This window comes from Mastigoproctus giganteus, chromosome 2, assembly GCF_048544385.1.
Source record: "Mastigoproctus giganteus isolate SK-2022 chromosome 2, ASM4854438v1, whole genome shotgun sequence".
Classification (NCBI taxonomy): domain Eukaryota; kingdom Metazoa; phylum Arthropoda; class Arachnida; order Uropygi; family Thelyphonidae; genus Mastigoproctus; species Mastigoproctus giganteus.
Genome location: NC_143576.1, coordinates 259,812,993 through 259,836,888, shown reverse-complemented (window position 1 = coordinate 259,836,888; position 23,896 = coordinate 259,812,993). Strand labels below are relative to the sequence as shown.

The 23,896-nt window shown below is 37.4% G+C and overlaps 1 protein-coding gene across 1 annotated transcript in view; it reads right to left on the bottom strand.

Annotated features, from left to right (window-relative positions):
- Positions 1-6,337: 6,337 nt before the first annotated feature.
- The window catches only part of Vps35 (Vacuolar protein sorting 35), a 298,912-nt gene continuing 281,353 nt past the window's right edge, over positions 6,338-23,896 (bottom strand). Inside the window, exons 15-16 of the mRNA XM_090389880.1 lie at positions 20,137-20,327; positions 6,338-6,529 (exon numbers count right to left, since the gene is read on the bottom strand). Of these exons, the coding sequence (XP_090246006.1) occupies positions 20,148-20,327 (180 nt within the window). The 3' untranslated portion in view covers positions 6,338-6,529; positions 20,137-20,147. The remainder of the gene's footprint in view (positions 6,530-20,136; positions 20,328-23,896) is intronic.

Genomic DNA, 23,896 nt, shown 5'->3' with positions numbered 1-23,896 from the left:
TATTTAATATATTACAATTTTATTCCTTACACTAATTTGATGTAATTGTTATAAAAACCATTAAGGATACTAAAGCTTAAAGTCTAAGCCAGAGCTGTCCAACATGGCCATGCCACCTACATTAAAGGCTGGTGACATTTTTCTGAGAACGTGTTCAGAGGAAATTCTATGATGTAAGCATCATAAATAAATAATTCTAAAATATGTTTTTAGCATTTAAATTTCCCTTCTTTCTCTTGCCTGTACTACCTCTTTTTCTTCTTTTTTTTACAAATATATATAAGGCACCCAGCTCTGATCTACTGTTGTGTTAATAACATTTCCAGAAAAAAGATTTACCTATTTGTTCTATTTAAAAATTACCTAAGACTTGAACTACCATTCTTATTCTCTGTCATCATCTTGGTGGTTTCCTTCTTTTTTATTTGCTCGTCCAAGTTCCATTTTGCTACAAAATGATTCCCACCCATCCCCTTCTATTGGTTTGTCATTTTCTAATAGCCATGTTTTCTCTGTTTACATTTCTCACATTGATTATGCATCTTTACTTGTGAATCATAGGACAAGGTTTACGATTTAGCTCATTAGTCTTTCACATGTGCAGTTATTCCAAGTAAACCTGGTGTGGTTTTATTATAGTCACAGTGCAGTTTTGGTTAATAATGTCAGTCAGCTCACTAATTAAAATCTAGGGTTCTGTTCTGTCTGTGGTGGAGTTAGTTGAAATATTGTTTTGTGGTTCTCTAGGATAGCTGGGATGTTAAAGCTGTTAATATACCAATCTCAGGCATCATCATCACAATCAATGTCAAAATAGCCTTTGTACAGTCACCAATGTTAACCTTTTTGTCTTAGTCAGACATACTGCTTGCCACAATGAAAGGATCGTAACTCCTCTGACCGTGTGGTTGTCCCGGAGTATAAACAGAAAAATTACTATTATAGTAAAAACTGTCAACTTTTGTAGTATATTCTTGTGTTCAGCTTGTAAAATAGTGATATGGTAAATTTGAGGCTTATAACATTGTATTAGCATGATTCTCATAGAGGCTTTAGCCAAAAGGGTTTTTTTTTTTTTTCCCCCTTTCAGTTTTAGCTGAAGTAGTAGTAGTGGCACATGATGCAAGAAAGCAAGTGTAGGAGCTTATGCAGCATCAGCCAAAAAAAAAAAAAAAAAATCACACCATTCCCTCCAAATGCCTGTCCAGTTCCTCCTTAAATTTATTTAACCTATCAACTTCTACAATGACAGATGGAAGTTTGTTCCAGCAATTAACCACCCGCTGGCTAAAGGCAAATTTCCGCACATCTATTCTACATCTGTCCTTTCTTAATTTGAACTTATGTCCCCGTAGGTTGGTAATCTGAACAAGTGGAAGGATCCCATCAGAATTCAGCGTGCTCAACCCATTCAAGGCCTTATATACCTCAATCAGATCACAGCGCAGGTGCCTAGTCTCCAGCCACTGCAATTTGCAGAACTTAAGCCTCTCTTGGTAAGAGAATCCCTTCATTCCCCTCACCAATCGTGTTGCTCTTCTCTGTACACGCTCAAGCAAATCTACATCCTTCCTAAAATGAGGCCTCCAGACCTGCACGCAGTACTCAAGGCGTGGCCTGACCATTGCCTTATACAGAGGGACAATCACCTCCTTTTCCCTGCTAGCAAAATTCCTATATATCATTGACAAAACCCCATGACCCACCCTAGCCGCATGTCTGCACTGCTCAGAAAACTTCATATCTGACTGCACAATTACTCCCAGGTCTTTTTCATTTTCTACCACCTTAAGTGTAGTACCACACAGTTGGTACGTTTCTCTGGGGTTACTTCTACCCATATGCAGTACTTTGCATTTGTCAAGGTTGAACTTCAGTTGCCACTTCTTAGCCCATCTGCCCAAATTATCTAGATCCTGTTGCAGTAGCACACTGCCATTACTGTCATTAACAACCCTGCCAACCTTTGTGTCATCTGCAAACTTCGACATTAAGCTTGATATACCTTCATCAATATCATTGATAAATACACAAAACAACAGTGGACCCAACACCGAACCCTGTGGTACTTCACTAATAACATTAGTCCACGAAGAGCAGCACCCATTGATTACCACCCTCTGTCTTCTCCCACTTAACCATCCTTTTATCCATTGTAGCAACTTACCCTTAATACCATTCTGCTCCAATTTGTACAGTAGTCTTCCATGCACAACAGTGTCAAAAGTTCCATACTGATCCTACATGTTGCTAGGCTTCTGAACAAATTAGCTCAGTTCCCTCACTTTGCTATCCATGAACTAAAGGACTTTCAGGCTTATGTCACAAACATCCAGTTTTGGTTGCTTATCACTTCAAATATCTGTCATTCTCTCATGGAATTATTAGGGATTTTGCATGTCTGTCATCAGAAGTTTCATAATACAGTAAACCCCCGCTATTCGCGGGGGTTACGTTCCTGAGAAATGTCGCGAATACCGAAATCGCGAATACTGAGTTATGGCTCCCATAGTAATAAAGGGGTTCCGTTCCAAAGTATGAAATATATAAGAAAAACTAGTCTAAAATTTTGTCTATGTATGTATTATATGTACCTTCATAATATGACTATGTACATAGACAGTACATAGTGAAATGCAAGCATATGGCATCGAAATGAAAATAAGAAACAATTTAACATTAAATGTAATATTTATTAGAAATTTCAAACAAATCTTTCAAACAAATCTTTTGCTTACTAGCAAAAAAAAAACCATCACGCCAGTGCTATCACTAGTTTCACTAAAGTGTTGATAAAGGAATTTTGCCTTTTCGCGAATGATGAGTGAACTTAACGGAATTTTATTTTGAGTTCGGTCTTCTATCCACAGATTTAAAGCCTTTTCCATTTTTTCTAATTTAACATCACGAGTTACAGAGCAAATTTTTTTAAGCAATTAGCGCGTTTTCACGGACACTACGGCGGATTTTTTCTTCAGATTTCTTGATTGATCGTACCGTTGACTCATTGATTTTATGTTTTGCCACTGAGGAGACAATTTCACCATTAGAAATTTTGTCTAATAACTCAATTTTATTCGCTAATGTCATCACCTTTGATATTTTCACATTTCTCTTTTTATTCGCAGCCATATTTTTGTAGGGGTTAGAAAGAACTTGTCCACAATAAAGTCACTTTCTTCCGTTAACACACTCGAAAAAGTCTGTTTTACACTGCAAAACGGTAGATTTATCATTTTTGTAAGCATATCAATTTATAAATTGATAAATTTATTCAATTTATAAACATATAAATTAAAAGCAAACGACGAAACCTTCCATGACTAACACATACTGAACAAGGATTAGCGAGAAACATCCACGCTCGCGTTTTTGTTTCCCCTCTCCCCCACCCACTGAGCGCTGTTTTGACCGGGAAAGATAATTTTAGCCACGCTCATGTTTTTTATGGCGGAAAATATTCACGGCGCTTTAAAATTCACATTTTTTTAGGTTTCATTTTATATTAAATCGGCGATCGCGAATACGCGAAACCGCGAATACAGATACCGCGAATAGCGGGGGTTTACTGTACTTCCTTTTAGGCAGAATTTGTCTGTGGAAGTTATCTGATGAATGAAAGATTTAAGGACTTGTAGACTCTTTGAATGGTGAGGCTCTTCAAATCTGTATAACAGCAATGAAAGTAGCATCTCTCTTCCTGCCTGTCTGCATAAAAAAAAATTTATCAAATGTCTTTTGTACAGACACCTTCCCAGTCTGTCTACAGGTATTTCTTTTATTTATTTCACAAGATTAGACATTTCTATTAACTTAATACATATTCATTATCTAAACACAGTAATTGTTCCATCATTTTATTTATTGTTCTCATTACTTGTCTTTGATATGGTTGTACACAACTTTTGAGTAGTTTTCAGTCATTCTTTCTTCCCCTCCCCAAAAAAAACCATCCATCCCTCCAAGAATTTGTATAATTCTTACTTTAATTTATTCAAACTACCCACCACCACAACAAATGGAAATTTCTTCCAACAATCAATCACCTGCTTGGCTGAAGGCAAACTTCTGCACATCTATCCCTCCTCAATTTTAATTTATGTCCCCTCATACATGTAATCTCAACAAGAGGAAGAATCTTACACAATTCTCTCAGGTCTTAACATCGATCAGATCTCTTTGTATGGCCTTGTACAAAGGGATAATCACCTCCTTATCCCTGCTAGCAAAGTTCCTGTATATTACTGACAAAACCCCATATTCTGTACTAGCAGCCTACCTGCATTGCTCATATAGGCTGCCAGGACAGAGAACTTCATATCTGACTGTACAATTATCCAAGGTCTTTAATTTTTCACTGAGCAGTATAGTACTGCACAGTTATGTTAATATGGGATTATTACTACCCATATGCAGTACTTTGCATTTGTCAATGTTAACTTGCTATGATTAGCAGCTTATTGGCATAATTTTTCTTATGTTGTTGTTGTTGCAGTAGGCTTACCTTGATTACTGTCATCGACCCTGCCAACCTTTGTATCATCTGTAAACTTAGATGTTAAGGCTGATATACCTTCATAATATTGAAAGCAATAATGGGCCCAGCACTGAATCCTGGAGGACTCCACTAAACATTAGTCCAAGAGCAGCAATGCTAATTGATAACCACTCTTTTCTTCTCCCACTCAATCATCCATAGCAGTAACTTACCCTTAATGTCACATTGCTTCAGTTTGTACAGTAGTCTTATGTGCAACAGTATTAAAAGCCTTCCTGAAATCCAAGTAAATGATAGGCAAATTCTTTTTTGCATCCAGTTCCTTTGTTGCCTCATCATAGTATCCAATCAGATAAAATGCCCCTTTAAAAAATTGATAAAAAAATATGTAGCAGTTACAGGATGTAGTAAACACAGTTTCAGTAAGGCATGATTATGGAAGCTTGTGTATCAGGTGATTCCATATCAGAAACATGTCGTGTTGGTTGCTTATGGTGCACTGTGATTAAAGTGTACAAAGAATTTGGTGAATGTTTTTGGTGTGTGCAGTATGTTATACAGGCTCAACAGCAGGTCACTGTGCAATAGCTTACATTGTAATACCCTATGGGGAAAGCAAGAGCAATATTTCAAATTATGTTGTACCACACACTGTGTGAAGTTTCACAGCAGACAACCCAAGAAACACCCTGTCCTCACTGCTGATCACTGTTGACAGTAAATGCTGTGGTGTCAACACGCTGGTTGAAAGAGTTCAAATACCCGGTGCAAAATGCAGACAGACCTGTGTGTGTGCGTGCGGAGTTGTTGTTGTTTGGTTTTTTTAGGAGCATTAGCAACTAAGGCCATATTGCTCCAGGATATGCGGTGGTCATTCCTTAACCTTTCCGTATTTGGTCGTGACGGGCTCGAACCCCAGTCTAATCAAGAAGCGTGTGCTACGCACTGCTGCTCCTTCCCACCTGGCTACGGAGGCGCCTGTGCGTGCGGAGGAAGCAAATGAGTCCACAGACACATTGTGCTAAGTGCCCTCTATCTGGGCTGGTGCTTGCTTAATATGGGGCATGTTGTGCTGGCAAGAACTAGGACCCCTGGTGCATATGGACCAATATTTCACTGGTGAGGTATACTGCCATCTCTTGGGAGCCATGTTGCATTTTTTTACCAGATAGAAATGGGATTTTCCAAGGTGATAATGCACAGTATCATTGAACCTGCACTGTGCATGAGTGGTCCAAGGAACACCGTGAAGATACCACTATCCTGCTTAGACTCCAAATTCTCCTGATCCAACCAGGTGTTGAACAGCTGTGGGATGTTTTGGAACAAGACGAGAAGATATGGACATGCAATCATCATTCATTCTGACACTGTGCAAAGCCTTGCAGGCAGCATAACTGCACATCCCTATGGATGCCTTCAGTGGAGTCAATGCTTAGGTGGATAGTGGGCATGCAAACAGTGTTAAGTAGGTGGTTACAATTCAGTGATCATTGCATGTATACTGCTGAAAGAATATACTACTCTTCACATTGTTATTTAGTTTGTGGCTGTACTGTGTGCTGATATGAGAAAATAACAATGGGGGGGAAAAACATATATACACATTCAATTTTATTAACATATATTACAGATAATATAAAAGTCTACCAAACTGATTTGAACATTTTAATGAAAAAAATTTGGAATGTATAATGTATGTGAATATGGTGTAATTTAACAGTGATTGAGGAATCACACAATGATATGTTAAACAAATGACACCACATCCACAATGAAATTTATTTTTACATAAGCTTGTTTCTTATATTGCCTATAGCAATATAAGTTATCAGATAAGATTTTTCTTTTCATTTCTTTCTCTTCTTTTTTTAAACATATGAAACTGGGAAAACTGGACATACATGTTTGGCCAGTATATCATTTCCTCAGCTGCTATGGTGCCATAACTGATATGGAACACCACCACCATTTCTGTTTTGTTAGGATCATGGATTCCTTCTTTTCCAGTTCAAAATATTTGGTTTCTACCTATGACAGAGATAAAGAATTACTACAAAAAAAAAAAAAAGTAATACAGTAAAATCGTGTTATAACACTTTGCAGGATTGTATGAATCATTTTACTGTATTGAAATATCTTCCTAATGAATATAGCTTAAAAATAAATTTGAAGATCCATTATATATTTATAGTCCTTAACTTTTCATATATAACAGTATTAATTATCATTTTACTTTTTCTTAAATATCAACTTCAAAATAAATTAAATGCAAAATACATGCAATAAAGGAGGGCAACTTGAAGATGAAGACTGCAGAAAAGGACTTCAAAGATCATGCGAATAAGAAGATTCATGATGCATTCAGTTGTAAAGAAAAGGTAATGGAACCTATTGTATGGAGTAATGAAATTTTGGATATGGTGTACATACAGCCAGAATATATCTAGCTGTTTGACCATAATGCAGCCTCAACATTGCTCCTTCCCTCCAACAGACACTACTGCTGAGTACAATATTACTGAGTAGAGGCAGTGAGATTATACACTAGTTGATTCAGATGTCTCCTAGAGAGTTAGTTACCAACATGTTCAAGTCCACTTTGTTTTGTTATTTAGGAACATTATTTTAAGGCCATATTGCTCCTCAAGTCTTTTGTGTTCTCAACCTACACTTTGTACTAAGTAATACAGGCTCTAATACCTTCATGTTTGGTGTTTTTATTTAAAAAAAAAAATTTAGTCTTGCAAACTACCAACCCCCCCTCCGCAATGGGGGGGGAACTGGTATTGTAATGCCTTTTTAACTAATGACTCCATTATTTTCCTTGAAACAGAAGTTAAACTAACATGTATTACTTGTATCACCATTTGATCCCCCTTTGTGAATTGGGGATGCATTTGCACATCTCCAGTTTGTGGGGATCTCCCCTAAGTCTAAGGATGTTCTCATAATTATGACTAAGGTTTGCTTACTTTCTTTGCAGACTCCTTTAATATAACTGGAGAGATCCCATCTACCCCAGGTGCATTTCTTATGTTTAACTTCAAAAACTTCTCCTCCACTTTGCTCTCAGTTATTACAAAATCATTTAGCTCCCACTTAGTTTAATAAGTGTCTGTAATCCACTTTTCTACAGAATTCCTCATGTGGAACATCACCAGTCTGTCAGCTATCTGAGCAGGGTCATCAACAGTGAAACTGTCGATATGAAGTGGACCAATCTGATTCATCCCCTTCCTTCTAGAGTTTACATAAGTAAAGAAGTCTTTGCATCCTTTACCAAAGATTTCTTGTAATCTACCTTGGCTTGCCTAACCTCCTCAGTGAATGATTACAGAGTAGATCAGTAGTTTGACCTTTTTTTAATAATGGCAGCCTTAAGTAAATAAATAAATTTTCTGTTTATACTTCAGGACGACCAAACGGTCAGAGGAGTTCGCATGATAGATTGAATAGAAGAAACAGCACCGTATTCAGTAGTCACGGGCTTGAACCCCGGTCACTCAAGGCACATATACTTAGGCACCCGCACGCCTGACCACTAGGCTACTGCGGCCAACCGTATTTTATTTTGTGTCACCCATCCCTACTCAATTTTCTGCCTGTTAGATCCAATTCCCTGTGTGTGTGTAGAAAGTGTGAAGAAAATTTTTGTTTAATCTTATTGAATCTACGGTACATGCCAGAAGTGAATTTGCCAAAATGGATAAGGAATGTAGTGATCTATGGTAGGATGAGGTGACCGGGTAAGATATGAAAAAGAGAGAGAGAGACAGATAGCTGGCAAGAAATTAAAATAAGAAATGAAAAGGCGACCAAAATAAGACTACATTACAGTGTTTTTCACAATTTCAGTGTCGTCATCATCAGAGGCCATCCACCGAAATTATGAGAAAGACTGCAATGTTCTTATTACTCTCCACCCTCTATGATTACTTAGCTTCTTAATACTATTATTATATATATAATATTAAAAAAATTTGTACTTATATAATTTTATTCTTTATATAGAGGTATACGAAATAAACATCAATTGTAGATCACCACAAAATTAAAAATAAGCCGTACACCTTTTTATAATGAAATAAATATAAAAATTAAAGTAACCTAAACCCAAATTGGTACCCCTGGAATGTCGCAACCTAGTGTGCCATGGCACTCCAGTTGAAAACCACTGAACTAGATTATATCTACAATAAGCTTTGTGTCGCCTGATAATTTACATGCGTCCCATGCATTTTTCTTCTCTGCCACAAGTCTTATCAATTCATCTGACACCCATTTAGGCCTAAACTTTGAACAGTATTTTTTAGTTGGTACGAAAAGCCTAGTAGATTCCAAGATTAATTCCTTAAATGCTTCCCATTTAGAATTTGCTGTTGGTAATATCATCAGTTAGGCCCATTGTACGGAATTTAAAAACTGTCTGTGACCACTGTAGTCACCTTAAGAGAGCAAAAACCCTTCCCTTAACCCTGATTTTAGTTACATCTTTAGGTAAATTCCACATCAGTACACCGATCACTGCAACCTAGTGGTTCCTTTATCTGTAATTTCTTAATGCATGAATAATTATTGCTGATAATCAGATTAACAGTATTACTCCCTCTGGTTGCTTCTTGAACATGCTGTTGTAGAAAACAATTATTCAATGAATCCGCAAAAATCTTGCTTGTGCCTGGGTGACCAACTCAAGTTCTGGTCAACATATGGGAAGTTAAAATCCCCCCCCCCCTTATATATTAAGACATTCTGATTTACTGGCTTACTATTTGTGTGAATAGTTGTTCATTGTACTCATCAGATTCATTAAGCCTATAACACACTCCTACCTTCATTTATGCTTTCATAGTTTTTTTTTTTTTTTTTTTTTATAAAAACTCCAAATGCAAAAGGTATCAAAACTTATAGTGCTTAGTATCGTGTATGGGTTGAAGGAGAAGTATGGGAGGGGGATTCTGGAAACTTTGCTCTGGAGACTTAACATGGGTTTCACCACTTCAAGCCTCCAATAAGCAAAGTGGTGGTATTGCACAAGTTGATGAGAGTCATCTACCACTTAGTAGTGCTTACATCACACCAAACTGACTCAACATTACACTGCCCACCAAAGCCAACTGGATACACAGCCTTGGATTTTGTGTTTCTTGTTTGTTTGTTATTTGGTTTTTAGGAGCATTAGCAACTAAGGCGATATTGCTCCGGGGATATGCGGTGGTCATTCCCTGACCTTTCCGCATCCTCCGTATTTGGTGGGCATAGGCTCAAACCTCGGTCTAATCAAGAAGCGTGTGCTATGCACTGCTGCTCCTGCCCACGGAGGCGCCTTATGGCACTGAGTTCTGGAATAATTTATAACAGTGTAAATTTTGTTTTCATTCATTTTACTATCCACCCTAAGGTGCTTGGCTACCAAGTTTTGTAGCCTATATATTCAAACTCTTTCCTCATACCAGTGCCTTTCTGCAGACCTTACCAAGCAGGTTTTCCAGCTTTGGATACTTTCAAGAAGCTCAATGTCTACTTTTTTTTTTTTTTTAATACTGTGTATTTGTTTTTATTTTCTCACAAAGAATTAAAACAGACAACTAAATAAAAAGAAAGAAAAACCTGTGTGTTTTCATCTAGCTATGATCTCCATACTTGTATAGGATATTCCAAATGTGATCTTGCAATATTCTTCACCTGTGTATACATTACATTGGAGTTGTTATTCACCAAGTTAAGACCATGCATTCAGCTGCATTAAAACATGGTGAAATTTGTCAATCTGAAGGAGTGCTGCTTGGCACTTATCATTAACCGCTCTTCCAATTTTCACATCCCTCTATCCTTTAGTTGATGTAATTTTTGAAAATCAGAAACAACCATGGTCCTAGAAGTAATCTTTGGGTACTGCATCATAATGTTAGCTCAATCTGATGAGTAACCATTAGTCAAACTCTGCTTCTTGCCCTGCAGCCACCTACAAATGATTCCAACATGTTTGAACTTAAAAAGCAATCTCTCATGAAAGGCTGAATTATATGCTTTGCTAAAATCCAAATAAACAATGTCAAAATTATTTTCTACATCCAGTTCATGAATAACTATATCAAAACAGTTAAGCAGGCTAGTTAAACATGATTTTCCCTTAATAAAACCAAGCTGCACAGCCTGCAGAATTAAATTTCTATCTAAATATCCCTGTACTGTACTCTTTATCACTGCCTCCAATGAAATCAGACTGGCCAGTCTACAGTTAACTAATTCACCCTTATTCTTCAGTTAGGCCTGTCCACAGTTAACCAATTCTGCCTTTAGGTTCTGCTTTTCTCCAATCCAGAGGAATATTCTTCCTTACCCAGAGATGTTCTCAAAGTTAACCTTAATGGTCAATGTAGTCTGTTGCCATCTCCTTCAAAATTACTGGATGTATAGTACCATCAACTACAGCTTTTCCAGCCTTTAGGCTCAAAAGTTTTTCTAATAAACAATCATCGGCAATATTGCTAATTTTCTACTGTTCAGCCTTACTAGCAGAGCACCTGTCCTCACTGTGAAGGATTTTTTGTCTATAAAAATCAATGCAAAATACCTGTTCAATTTATCTACAAAATAAGCTGGGTTATCTAAGACTTTTCCACACTCATTACACAAGAGTTCAATCTGATTTGTTTTCTTCTTTTTATTCACATTCTTGAGAAACTCATCCCCATTTTTTGCTCTCTTAGACAGTGATTTCTCAAACTCAACTTTTGCAAACCTCACCTTTCCTGTGGTACTATTACAGATCAACTTGTAGATGTCAAGTTGCTAACATCATTCATTGCTAACTTTTGCCATGTCATCTGCTATATTAGACTGGCCAGCTCTCTATTCATCCATCTTGATTTCATCAAGATCAGCTGTTGTTGTTGTTGTTTGGTTTTTAGGAGCATTAGCAACTAAGGCCATATTGCTCCGGTGCGGTGGTCATTCCCTGACCTTTCCGCATCCTCCGTATTTGGTGGTGACGGGCTCGAACCCCGGTCTAATCAAGAAGCGTGTGCTACGCACTGCTGCTCCTTCCCACCTGGCTACGGAGGCGCCTCATCATCAAGATCAGCAAAAGCAGATATCAAATACAGATTCAAAGAGTCTAGAAAAAGCCAAAGTGATTACACAATCTCACATGAAATTTTCTGCAGCCAGGCTGCAAGAAGAGCATGGTGTTCAGTTAATAATAACTGAAAGAGATGAAAAGATGATTATCCCACTGCATAAAGCAGTGGGATAATCATCTCTTTCCTACATCCTTATGTTAATAAGTCATGTCATTATCATGTTTTGAAGCAATGATATCCCCTTCATGTAGTGATATATCACTTAATTCAATTTCATCTACATCTGGATCCAAATTTAAGACTTTAATCGATTTCAGCTTTTGTGAGCCAAAATTAGACAACTAAGAAAAGGTATGATATCCTCCTCTAATGTTCAAAGCTACTTTTGTGCTGCCATGTATTAAAACAGTCTACTATTAGTTGGAAAGACATAACAGCAATGGTAGCATGTGTTGGAAAAATTTCAGAAGAATTCATATATGAACATATTTAAAAAAATATGTAAAACACCTTGAAAAAACACAGGTCTATTTATTTGCTTGTGAAGGGTTAAAGTTGTGGCAAGCACAACTGCAGGAAAATTAGACCTGAAAATTTGGAGTCAAGCAAACTGTAATTTGCTATAGTATTATTTTTTTTTTTTGGAAAATCCTTAGTTTAGATAAATGATGAGTAGAGTGGAATGAAGAATAAAAGATTTCATCCCTACAGGAACAATTTCAGTGATAGTGAGCTGTGAAAATTAATATTTACTAAGATCGTTTTGGAATCAGAAGATTTAAAAAAGTAGCCCAATCAAGCAAAAAAAAAAAAATTAAATCATGCAGATTATCCTATTAATGCCAAGTGACAAACTTGATATAGTTATAGGAGAGCAGCTCCACTGGATAGGAAGCAATCATCAAATTGTAATCTGAGGTGCTCAGAAGCCAGCTGTGTACTCTGAAGGACTTTTAGTAAATAAAAAAAAATCAAGAGTGTTAGGAGTATGACTGGAATTGTCTAAAAAGCTAGCAAAAAAATGAACAAGTTGTGTAGGTGACTAGTAGGATTGGCAAAACTTGAAAATTCAAGTTGGATCCTGGAGTTTTTTTTTTTTTTTGTTTTGTTTTGTTTGTATTCCAGCATGACCACCAGGCCAGAAGAGTTTATAAAAACTCTTCCAGCCTGGTGGTCCAAGCTCATGACTGCTAAATACAATTAATCATGAATACAATCATTAATTGTATTTAGCAGTCATGAGCTTGAACCACCATCCACTCAAAGAGCATATGCTACAGCACTCTCTTCATCACTTGGCTACACCAAATAAAATTACTTCATTGTTAGGAAAAGTAACGAAAGAAATTCAAACAGGTCTGAGTGATCTGCCAAGCTCAGATGGTGACAGATACCAACAAATGTAACAGAATGGTGTAAAGAAATTTGAGCCAAATGAATTCCAGGTTAGGAATTTTCTGACAGGGAATGAGAGCAAACAAATATCCACCTTTAAAGCAAAAGGAATTGTAGAGTAATTAGGATAAACAAGGTGACTCATGGACTTATCAGTCATCTTGTTTATCCTAATATGGCACGTATGAATGATGGCCCTCTTCCCTTTGTCATATCTGGCTTTCCTGCACAAACAGTACTTATGTTATTCAAATTCTGCTTCCAGTATATATCAGAATAACACCATGTTTCTGTTATTCCTATTATTTCAGCATTTAACTTTATTTACTAAATAATTAAGAGAGTTTATGGTTTCCGTAACTCTAATAACACATCCCATGTAGCTGCTTATATGGTTTCCACAGAAATTTTCCAGCCAGCAGTTCCAGTGTTCTCTGAACAAGTATTAGTAGAGGCATATGATGCAAGAAAGCAAGCTTATGCAGCATCAGCCAAAAAAAAAAAAACACACTTCCACTCAGGGCCGTGCGGTAGATTTTCTCAGTATGATGCAAGTCTTCAAAAGGCCGCCCCTTACAGTGCCTCCTGATGCGGCCTCCTCTCTGTATCAGCACAGCCCTGCTTCCACTTCACCCCTCCGTTCTTTCGAAATACCTGTCCAGCTGAGGCTTAAATTTATTTAGGCTATCAACTTCCACAACAAGGGGATGAAAGTCTGTTCCGCCAACCAACTACCCGCTGGCTAAAGGCAAATTTCCGCACGTCTATCCTACATCTATCTTTCTTCAATCTGAATTTATGCCCTCTCAGGTGATTATTCTGAGCAAGAGTAAGAATCCCATCGGCATTGAGCATGCTAAAACCATTCAAGGCTTAATACACCTCGCCAGTGCTTAGTCTCCAGACACTGTAATTTGCAAAACTTAAGCCTTTCTTCGTAAGAGCAACCCTTTGTTCCATTCACTAATCTTGTTGCCCTTCTCTGTACTCATTCCAACAGCTCTACATCCTTCTTGAAATGAGGCCTCCAGACCTGTATACAGTACTCAAGGTGTGGCCTGACCATTGCCTTATACAAGGGAATAATCATCTCCTTATCCTTGCAAGAAAAATTCCTCTATATCATTGACAAGACACCATGAGGTACTCTTGCAGCCCGTCTGCAAGAGTACCTCAGAGAACTTCATATCTGCCTGCACAATTACCCCCAGGTCCTTTTCATTCTCTACCACTGTCAGTGTAGTACCACAGAGTTGATACGTTGCACTGGGGTTGCTGTTTCCCCATATGTAGTACTTTTGTCAATTTTAAATTTAGTTTGCCACCTCTCAGCCCATCTGCTCAAATGGTCAGGCAAGATTTTCCCTTAACAAAACCATGCTGGTGTCCAAGCTATAACTGAAGTCTTGTCTAGATGATCCTGCAGTGCTTCTTCAACCAGTGCCTCCATTAATTTTACTGGAACAGAAGTTAAACTCACAGGTCTATAATTACTTGTGTCAACCTCCTTTGTGAATTGGGGTCACATTTGCACATCTCCAGTCTATGGGTACCTCCCCTGAGTACAAAGAAGCTCTCATAATTATGGCTAAGGGTTTACTTACTTCATTTACTGCCTCCTTTAATATAACTGGATAGATCCCATCCACCCCAGGTGACTTTCTTGTGTTTATCCTCAACAATTTCTCCTCCATTTTCCTCTCAGTTATTATAAAATCACCTAGCTCACTGCCAGAGTTTACTTCACCTCTGGCATTCCCCTTCCTGAATAACTCTTCATGTGTGAATGTAGATGCAAAATACTCGTTTAGTTTGTTAGTCACCTGAGCAGGATCCTCAACTGTTGAACCATCAATATCCAGTGGACCAATCTGATTCATCCCTTTCCTTCTAGAGTTTACATAGGTAAAGAACTCTTTTCTGTTTTTCATTGCATCCTTTGCCAAGGATTTCTCATAATCTGCCTTTGCCTGCCTAATCTCCTTTGTGACTTGGTTACAGACCAGCTTATATCTATCATAGGCTTCCATGTCATCCATTAATTTATATGTATCCCATGCATTTTTCTTCTCTGCCATATGTCTCATTAGTTCATCTGACATTCATTTAGGCCTAAACCTCGAACACTATTTCTTAGTTGGTATGTAAAGCCTAGTAGCTTCTAAGATAAGTGCTTTGAATGCTTCCCATTTTGAATTTGCTGTTGGTAACATCATCAGTTGGTCCCACTTAAATGTTGTATAACATTTAAATACTGTCTCAGACCATCGTTGTCGCCTTTAATAAAGCAAAAACCCTTCCCTTTACCCCTGATGGTAGTTACCTCTTTGAGTAAATCCGACTTCAGCACACTGTGATCACTGCCCACCTAGTGGTTCCTTTATCTGCAGATTCTTAATGCATGAAGAATCACTACTGATAATCATATCAAGAGTATTACTCCCTCTAGTTGCCTCCCGAACATGCTGATGTAGAAAACAATCATCCAATAAATCCACAAAAGCCTTGCTAGTGTGTGAGAGACCAACCCACAAATTCCAGTCAATATCTGGAAAATTAAAATCCCCCATTATAAGACTCTCTGATTTACTGGCCCACTCTATTTCCCTGTACAGTTTCTTATTATACTCATTAGAGTCATTAGGCCTATAGCACACTCCTACTCTCAATTTTGATCTCCCAATGCTTATGTCACACCAAACTGACTCGACCATGCACTGTCCAGCGATGTCGACTGGCTTCACTTCCTTGGATTTTATGTGTTTCTTAACTAATAGCATAACCCCTCCTCCCTTCCTATCCTGTCTATCCTTTCTGTACACATTTTACTCCCCAAATTCCAGTTATGCATTCCTTATATCTGTGTGACACCACGTCTCTGATATCCCAACAATATCTGCCTTTGATGCTTTGAGCAATACCTCAAATTCATCAAATGTATTTACCAAACTCCTAGCATTAGTGTACACGCAAGTATACATGCACCTGTTCCTATTCTTAGCTACCCTAACACAACCCATGTGTTTACTTGTACCGCAATGACTCCCAGCAGTCTCTGAAATATCCTGCATCTTGTTTTCCAGGCTGCTGCTTATTGCAATAGAAGCAGTGCAAGAATCACTTTCACCTCTGCCAGTGGCTACTGTTAATCTATTAGTCCTTGTATCCCTCCCCAAAGCTAGCAGTTTTCCTACCCACCTAACACTGCCTCGATAGCATCAGCAAATATTCTTGCACCTTTTCTATTTAAGTGTATCCCATCCCTGTAGAAGCAGTCTCTCCTGTTATCAAGTAAAGACAAGCCTGAAAAAAAATTCTACCCCTTGAGCCTTGCACAATCTTTCCAGGGCCGAATTGATCGACAAGGCTCTCATCATATACTCCCTCCTATCGTGTCTGGGCAGAATTGCAGACTCTTTCAAATTCAACCCTAATTCATGGCTTTTTTTCAACAAAGACCTGTACTTGTTAAGTAATTCTGCCGGTCTCCTAGTGTTGAAAAAAAAAAAATAAATAAGTGTTGAGTTATTTTTTTTTTATTTTTCATAGTTCTACATTACAGCCAGTTATTGTAGTATTATAAGATCTCCCAGCAAATCCTAATAAGAAGTCACAATAGAATTCAAATTTATTAATTCTATATTGTGAAAGTAAACCAAGTACTAAAATCCTGTTACTTTTGGATTTCAGTACATAATTTTGAGCTTGACTCATAAATAATTCTAATCCTGCTAAGTCACTAAAAACATCAAACATTTTAAGTATTTTCATATCATGCAAAGCTGCTCTTATCAGTTAGAGATTTTCTGCTAACAATACACACATAAAGAAACCACTAGGTAGCAGTGATCACAGCATACTAATGTAGGATTTACTTAAAGTTGTAACTACCATTGGGGTAAAGGGAAGGATTTTAGCTTTTGTAAAGGTGACTACAGTGGTCAGTTTTTAAATTCTATACAGTGGGACCAACTGATGTTACCAAGAGCAAATTCTAAATGGGAAGCATTCAAGGAATTAATCTAGAAAGCTATTAGGTTTTACATACCAACTAAGAAACACTGTTAAAAGGTTTTGGCCTAAATGGATGTTAGATGAACTAATAAGACTCGTGGCAGAGAACAAAAATGCATGGGACACATAAATTAGCAAGAGATACAGATGCCTATGGTAGATATAAGATACAGTAATACCCCGAAGTTACGCGATAGGTGGGTCCGACGAAAATCGCGTAAGTCGAATTCGCGTAAGTTGGGGTACAACTTTGCATATAAATACATATAAATTTTGCTTAATTGGGACCAAGGACTAACAAAAACACTAGTTTAGAAGAAAAATATTAATAAAATTGCAGTTCTTTATACATATTAATACAAAATATGTATTAAAAAAACAAATGACTTATGTAAAAAAGTTATTTCGATGTCGATGGCTTCATAAAATCTAACAAATTCGTCTGACGACACAGCGCCTTCTTTTTTTCACGCAGAATTTCGTCGTAGCAAGCTAATAATTTTTTTATTCCTTGCTTTGTAGCTATAACGCGTTCTTTGTTGGAGTCTATGTTTTCTAAAATTTTTAAGCCCTTTACAATTGAGCCCTTTTCAATTTTCAACCTGTCAAGTTTGCAATTGTCATGTGCTTTTCGCCGTTGCTTCATTTAGGCCTGTAGCACGTGCAATATCACATGGTCTTTCATTTCGCTCAAAGCGTTTCGCAATTTCATATTTTTTCTCTATCGACAGAGGCGGACTGGCCATAAGCCTTACCGGGGAAACACCGGTGGGCCAGTGTGATTTTGGCCATAAACCATAGTATGAGGCCACTATAAATTTTCCCGGGTAAGAATTTTTGATCCAGTCCGCCTCTGTTTATCGATAATTGCTTTTCTTTTTCTCTCTGAATCTGCGGTGTCTTCACCAGGACGCTTCCTTTTCACACCCTTTAAGTATTTTACTCATTTTTAGGGAATAAAGCACAATTACAAAACGAGGAGGCACGCTTGATACACATAAACAAAGCTGCGTGCATGTAGCAACTGAATAAACAACACCATAAAGGCAGAGATACACTATTAACACCTCACATTTCTAGGGGTTACTACCATAAAACAATAAAAATTCAGTTGCGTTTCTGCTAGTGAAATCTGTTATAAACTGGTAGTAAACTCGATCTAATTGCATTTGCGATTATACCGATAGCTGGAATTGTGTTGGTTTTTACGTTATTATGGTGAAATGTGTTTAACCTTCACTGATATAAAAAAACATAAAAGCAGCAAAGTTGAATTTTGTTCATCTTTCGCTCTCATTCTCCGCCGTCGCACCGTATATCGATAACATATGAAAAACGACCTTGAAGATAGTGGGCGGCAGCGTTGCCAAACGAAAAAATCAAGAACCGCGTAACTCCGAGTTCGCGTAAGTCGGGGTATTACTGTAGTCTGTAACCAAGTCACAAAGGATGTTAGGCAAGCAAAGGCAAATTACAAGAAATCTTTGGCAAAGGAGGCAAAGAAAAACAGTAATGACTTCTTTATTTATGTAAACTCTAGAAGGGAAGGGGATGAATCAGATCGGTACACTTGACATCGATTCACTTGATTCAATTATTGATGAAACTCTGGCAAGGAGCTAAATGATTTTGTAATAACTGAGAGTAAAGTGGAGGAGAAATTGTTGAAACTGAACATAAGAAAGGCACCTGGAGTGAATGGAATCTATCCAGTTATATTAAAGGAACCAGCAAAGGAAGTATGAAAACCCTTAGACATAATTAGAAAGCTTTCTTGGACTCAGGGGAGGTCCCCATGGACTGGAGATGTGCAAATGTGTCCCCAATTCAAAAAGGGGGATCAAGGGGTGAAACGAGTAATTATAAACCTGTTAGTTTAACTTCTGTTCCAGGGAAAATAATGAAATCACTGGTTAAAGAAGCACTGCAGGATCATCTAGACATGACTGCAGTTATAGTTCAAACACAGCACGGGCAGTCTTGTCTGTCAAATATAATTGGATACTAAGATGTGGTTACAAAGGAACTGGATGCAAAAAATTTTTATATCATATATTTGGATTTTAGGAAAGCTTTTGATACTGTTACACATGAAAGACTACTGTACAAATTGGAGCAGAATGGCATTAATGGCAAGTTGCTGCAATAGATAAAAGGATGGTTGAGTGGGAGAAGACAGAGAGTGGTAATCAATGCGCACTGCTCTTCATGAACTAATGTTATTAGTGGAGTCCCCCAGGGTTCGGTGTTGGGTCCATTGTTGTTTTCTGTATTTATCAATGATATTGATGAAGGTATATTAGAGTTAATGTTAAGTTTGCAGATGATACGAAGGTTGGCAGTGTGTTAATGACAGTAATGATAGTACACTACTGAAACAGGATCTGGAAAAGTTGAGCAGATGGTAGCAACTGAAGTTTAACACTCAGAAATATTAAAGTACTTCATATGGGTAGCAGTAACCCTAGAGTAATGTACCAACTGGGTGGTAATTGTGCAGTCAGATATGAAGTTTTCTGAGCAGTGGAGACAGGCTGCAAGAGTAGCTCATGGTATCTTGTAAATGATATACAGGAAATTTTGCTAGCAGGGATAAGGAGGTGATTGTCCCGCTATATAGGTATAGAAGCCTCATTTTAGGAAGGATGTAGAGCTGCTGGAATGAGTACAGAGAAGGGCAATGAGATTGGTGAGTGTAAGAAAAGGGTTGCTCTTACCAAGAAAGTTCTGCAAACTACAACGTCTGGAGTTTAGACACCTGCAAGGTGATCTAATTGAGGTGTTGAATGGTTTAAGCAAGCTCAATGCTGATGTGATTCTTCCTCTTACTCAGAATACTCACTTGAGAGGATATAAATGCAAATTGAGGAAAGACAACTATAAAGGAGATGTGTGGAAATTTGCCTTTAGCTAGCAGGTGGTTGATTGCTGTAACAGACTTCCATCTGTTGTTGTGGAAGTTGATAACTTAAATAAGTTCAAGGCAGAACTTGACAAATATTTGGAGTGAATGGATGGGTGAAATGGGAAGGTTTTTTGGCTGATGCTATATAAGCTTGCTTTCTTGCATCAGATGCCTCTACTAATGCTAATAACATTAATTTAAAAGACAAAATTAAAAGAAAAAAGTAATTCAATTACCTATACAAAATTCAAAGATTCAGCCCCGCATATGATGGCCCATCCCCTTCTGGTGCTTCACTACGAGACTTCAAGTGATCCACAGTATTCTGAAAATGCTTGTTGATTTGATCTGTTTCTTCATTGGGATCTAGACTAGGTAGCTGTTCAGAAATTTTGGCCACCAGCTGGTTGATCATCTGTATTATTACCTAAAAACATATATTGACAAAGTTAATATTTTAAAGGATAAAAAAAAAAAAAAAAAAAAAAAAAAATCTTGCATATTACTATACAAACCATGGAGAACCGAATGATCCAACTGAATTTATATAAAGGAATCTGTCGTTTTTTTTTTTTATTGTATGGATGCAATCCATACACTTGCAAATAATAACAACGAAATCCATTATAAATCAATGATACGGATGCAGAGAAATGTGAACAGCAGTTTTCAGGCAAATGAATAAAAAAAAAAAACAGCAGTGATATCTCATTTATATTTTACTCTCTTAAGTCATTCTATTATATACTCATTTATAATTGAAATATAAAACACTTACTGAATAATGCTGGACTCTCTCTCTCTCTCTCTCTCTCTCTCTTAAAAGCTGATGGTTCTATTGCATCCTCAGCTAAAGATAAAGCCAACTTAGTAGCATCTTAATTTTCATCTAACTCTTGTATTTACGACCTTGTTAAACCTCCTCCTACAATATGTAGGAGTACACCCCTCTCAATTCCTCTTGCAGTCTTTTGACAGACAGATGTTAGAAGAATTCTGAATAATCTTGATGCCAAGTAAACTCCAAGTCTTGATGGCATTTCTTCCTTTGTTCTCAAAGCCTGTCCTGAAATTGATCCTATTCTACGTTGCACCTTCTTACACTTTCTTATTCCAATGGTGTCTTTCCTTCTGCTTGGAAATTTGCTCATATCCAGCTAATCCCTAAAAAGGGTAACAAATCTCTCCCATTCAATTATCACTCTGTTGAACTTTTTCCATAAAAATGGGGAACTCCTTTATTCTTTCCACAGAAATAGAAAACCATCAACTGCCAACTCAAACTATTTCAGACCTTCCTTATCTTTGGAAAAATTTGGTGAAACTCAAGCAGTTACTCTTGACATTTCTAAAGGCTTTTGATCGTATTTGGTATAAAGGTCTTGTAAACAAACTCCCATCTTATTGACTGGTAACTGTTTTTTTACAATTGGGTTTCCAAGTTTTTCATTGACCATTCACTGTGAGTGATGGTTGATGGTTCTTTCTTCTAACTTCTCCACTAATGCTGGTGTTCCCCACAGTTCAGTTCTTTCTCCCATTCTTTTCTTCTTGTATATTAATGACCTTCCACTGACTGGAAATTCTATCCATAGATTTTTTGATGATAATACATTGCGTTTCCCCTTCCAATTTAAGAAACCTTGTTCTGCACAAACTGCTTTAAACTAAATTGAATTTCCTCATTGAACATCCTGCATCCATCAAGTCCTTTAATGCTGGTCTACAGGTAATTCTTGGCAGGGACAAAAAAAAAAAAAAAAAAAAACACTTAAATTTTAATCCCTCAAACTCAGTCCTATCTTATTTCTTGCAAAAAGAGTCTACTGCTCCTTTTCTGATGTGGGATAAAACCCAGATTTTTAGACAAGATTACATATATCTTTACTAGAATTACCCTCTCTCTCTCTCTGCATAAGCACATGCTTTTTGGAGAGAGAGAGAGAGGGAGAGAGAGAGAGAGAGAAGTGAGGGTAATTCTAGTAGAGATATGTAATCTTGTCTAAAAATCTGGGTTTTATCACACATCAGCAAAGGAGCAGTAGACACTTTTTGCAAGAAATAAGATAGGACTGAGTTTTGGGGATTAAAATTTAAGTTTACATGCTTCCTCTGTATCCAAAAAACTGGGTTTTCCTTTTTTTCTGTTGAGCTTAATTTTCTTCCAAACAACTATTCACTACAAACAAATCTCAAACCATGAAATATTGTTCCCACGTCTGGGATGGTCCTCCAAAACCTCTATCAAGTTTCTAGACTCCATTCAAAAGAGGACAGTCAGGTTAATTAATGACCCATCTCTTATAATCTTACGTCTCTCCACTCTGTCTCACAGACATTCAGTTTCTGCATTTTTTATAGATTCCAAATTGGCATCTGTATTTCCCCTACTCTCTTCCATATCAGTCAAAACACAGCCACCAGTCAGCATCCATTCACTGTCCAACTCCAAACTCACACAACTAACTTTTTCTCGTCCTCATTTATCCCTTCTACTTCTGTTTTCTGGAACAATCTTCCTTTACCTGTGTTCCCCGAAAGCTACAATCTATAGAAATTGATAGCTAATATGAACAAATATCTGCTGTCACCTCAACCTGTAATCCATACACAGTACTATAGAGGTTCTAATAATTATTGTGTTTTGGATTTTCATTAAAAAAAAAAAAAAATAGTAATAAATACAAAATAACCAATAATAAAAATTATAGAACATATGCTGAACTGTTGGAAATCTTTTACAAAACCCCAGGGATTAAAAAAAAAAAAAAAAAACCCATCTCTCTCATTAAAAATAAATGGAATCCACTTTGAAAACCTATACCTATGGTTTATAACAGTCCTGCTGTACCCCGTGAGCCAATATACTTCAATCCATTCCTTTTAGCTTAAAAATGGAACAATTACCTCTATGGTGTCTTGCAGAACACTTTGGTGCTGATACTCTCCGTAGTTGGATAACTATACAAATCGATTAATTGTATTCTGCTCTCTCGTAGACAATTCAATTCAAATCTCCATTCAATGCATTCTGTGGTCTTCCGTCAAAAGGATATCAGAAGGATTTTGATGAATCTTGATGCTAAGAAAGCTCCAGGTCCTGATGGTATTTCTCCACTTGTTCTCAAAACCTGTGCCCCTGAGCTTACTCCTATTCTTTGCCGCCTTTTTTCACTTTCTTATTCCAAAGGTGTTTTTCCTTCTGCTTGGAAATTTGCTCATATCCAGCCAGTTCCTAAAAAGGGTGACAAATCCCTCCCATCCAATTATCGTCCCATTGCAATTACTTCTACTCTTTCTAAAGTAATGGAGAAATCAATTAACCGGCAACTCTTAAACTACTTAGAAACCTTCCATCTGATCAACAATCGCCAATATGGATTCCGTCAGTGTCGATCCACTGGTGATATTCTGGCTTATGTTACCCATTTATGGACTAATTCAATGGAAAGGTTCGGTGAAACACAAGTAGTTGCTCTTGACATCTCAAAGGCTTTTGATCGTGTTTGGCATAAAGGTCTTCTAAACAAGCTTCCATCTTATGGTCTGCCAACTGTTTTTAGTAATTGGTTATCCAGTTTTCTCTCTGATCGCTCACTGAGGGTGATGGTAGATGGCTCTCTGTCTTCTAACTTCTCCACTAATGCTGGTGTCCCCCAAGGTTCAGTTCTTTCCCCCACTCTTTTCCTTTTGTATATCAATGACCTTCTTCCATTGACTGGAAATCCTATCCATAGTTTTGCCGATGATAGCACATTGCATTCAACTTTCCATTTTGAGAAACCTTGTCCTGCTCAATCAGCCTCAAGTTCTCGAAAATCTGCTGCCAATTCCTTAAATGCCGATCTTCAGGTAATTCTCCAGTGGGGCAAAGACAACTTAGTTGATTTCAACCCTTCTAAAACTCAGTCTTGTCTTATATCTCGCAAAAAGGATTCTTCTGCTCCTATGCTTATCTTTAGTGACACTCCAATTTCTAGGCAAAATGATATCTCT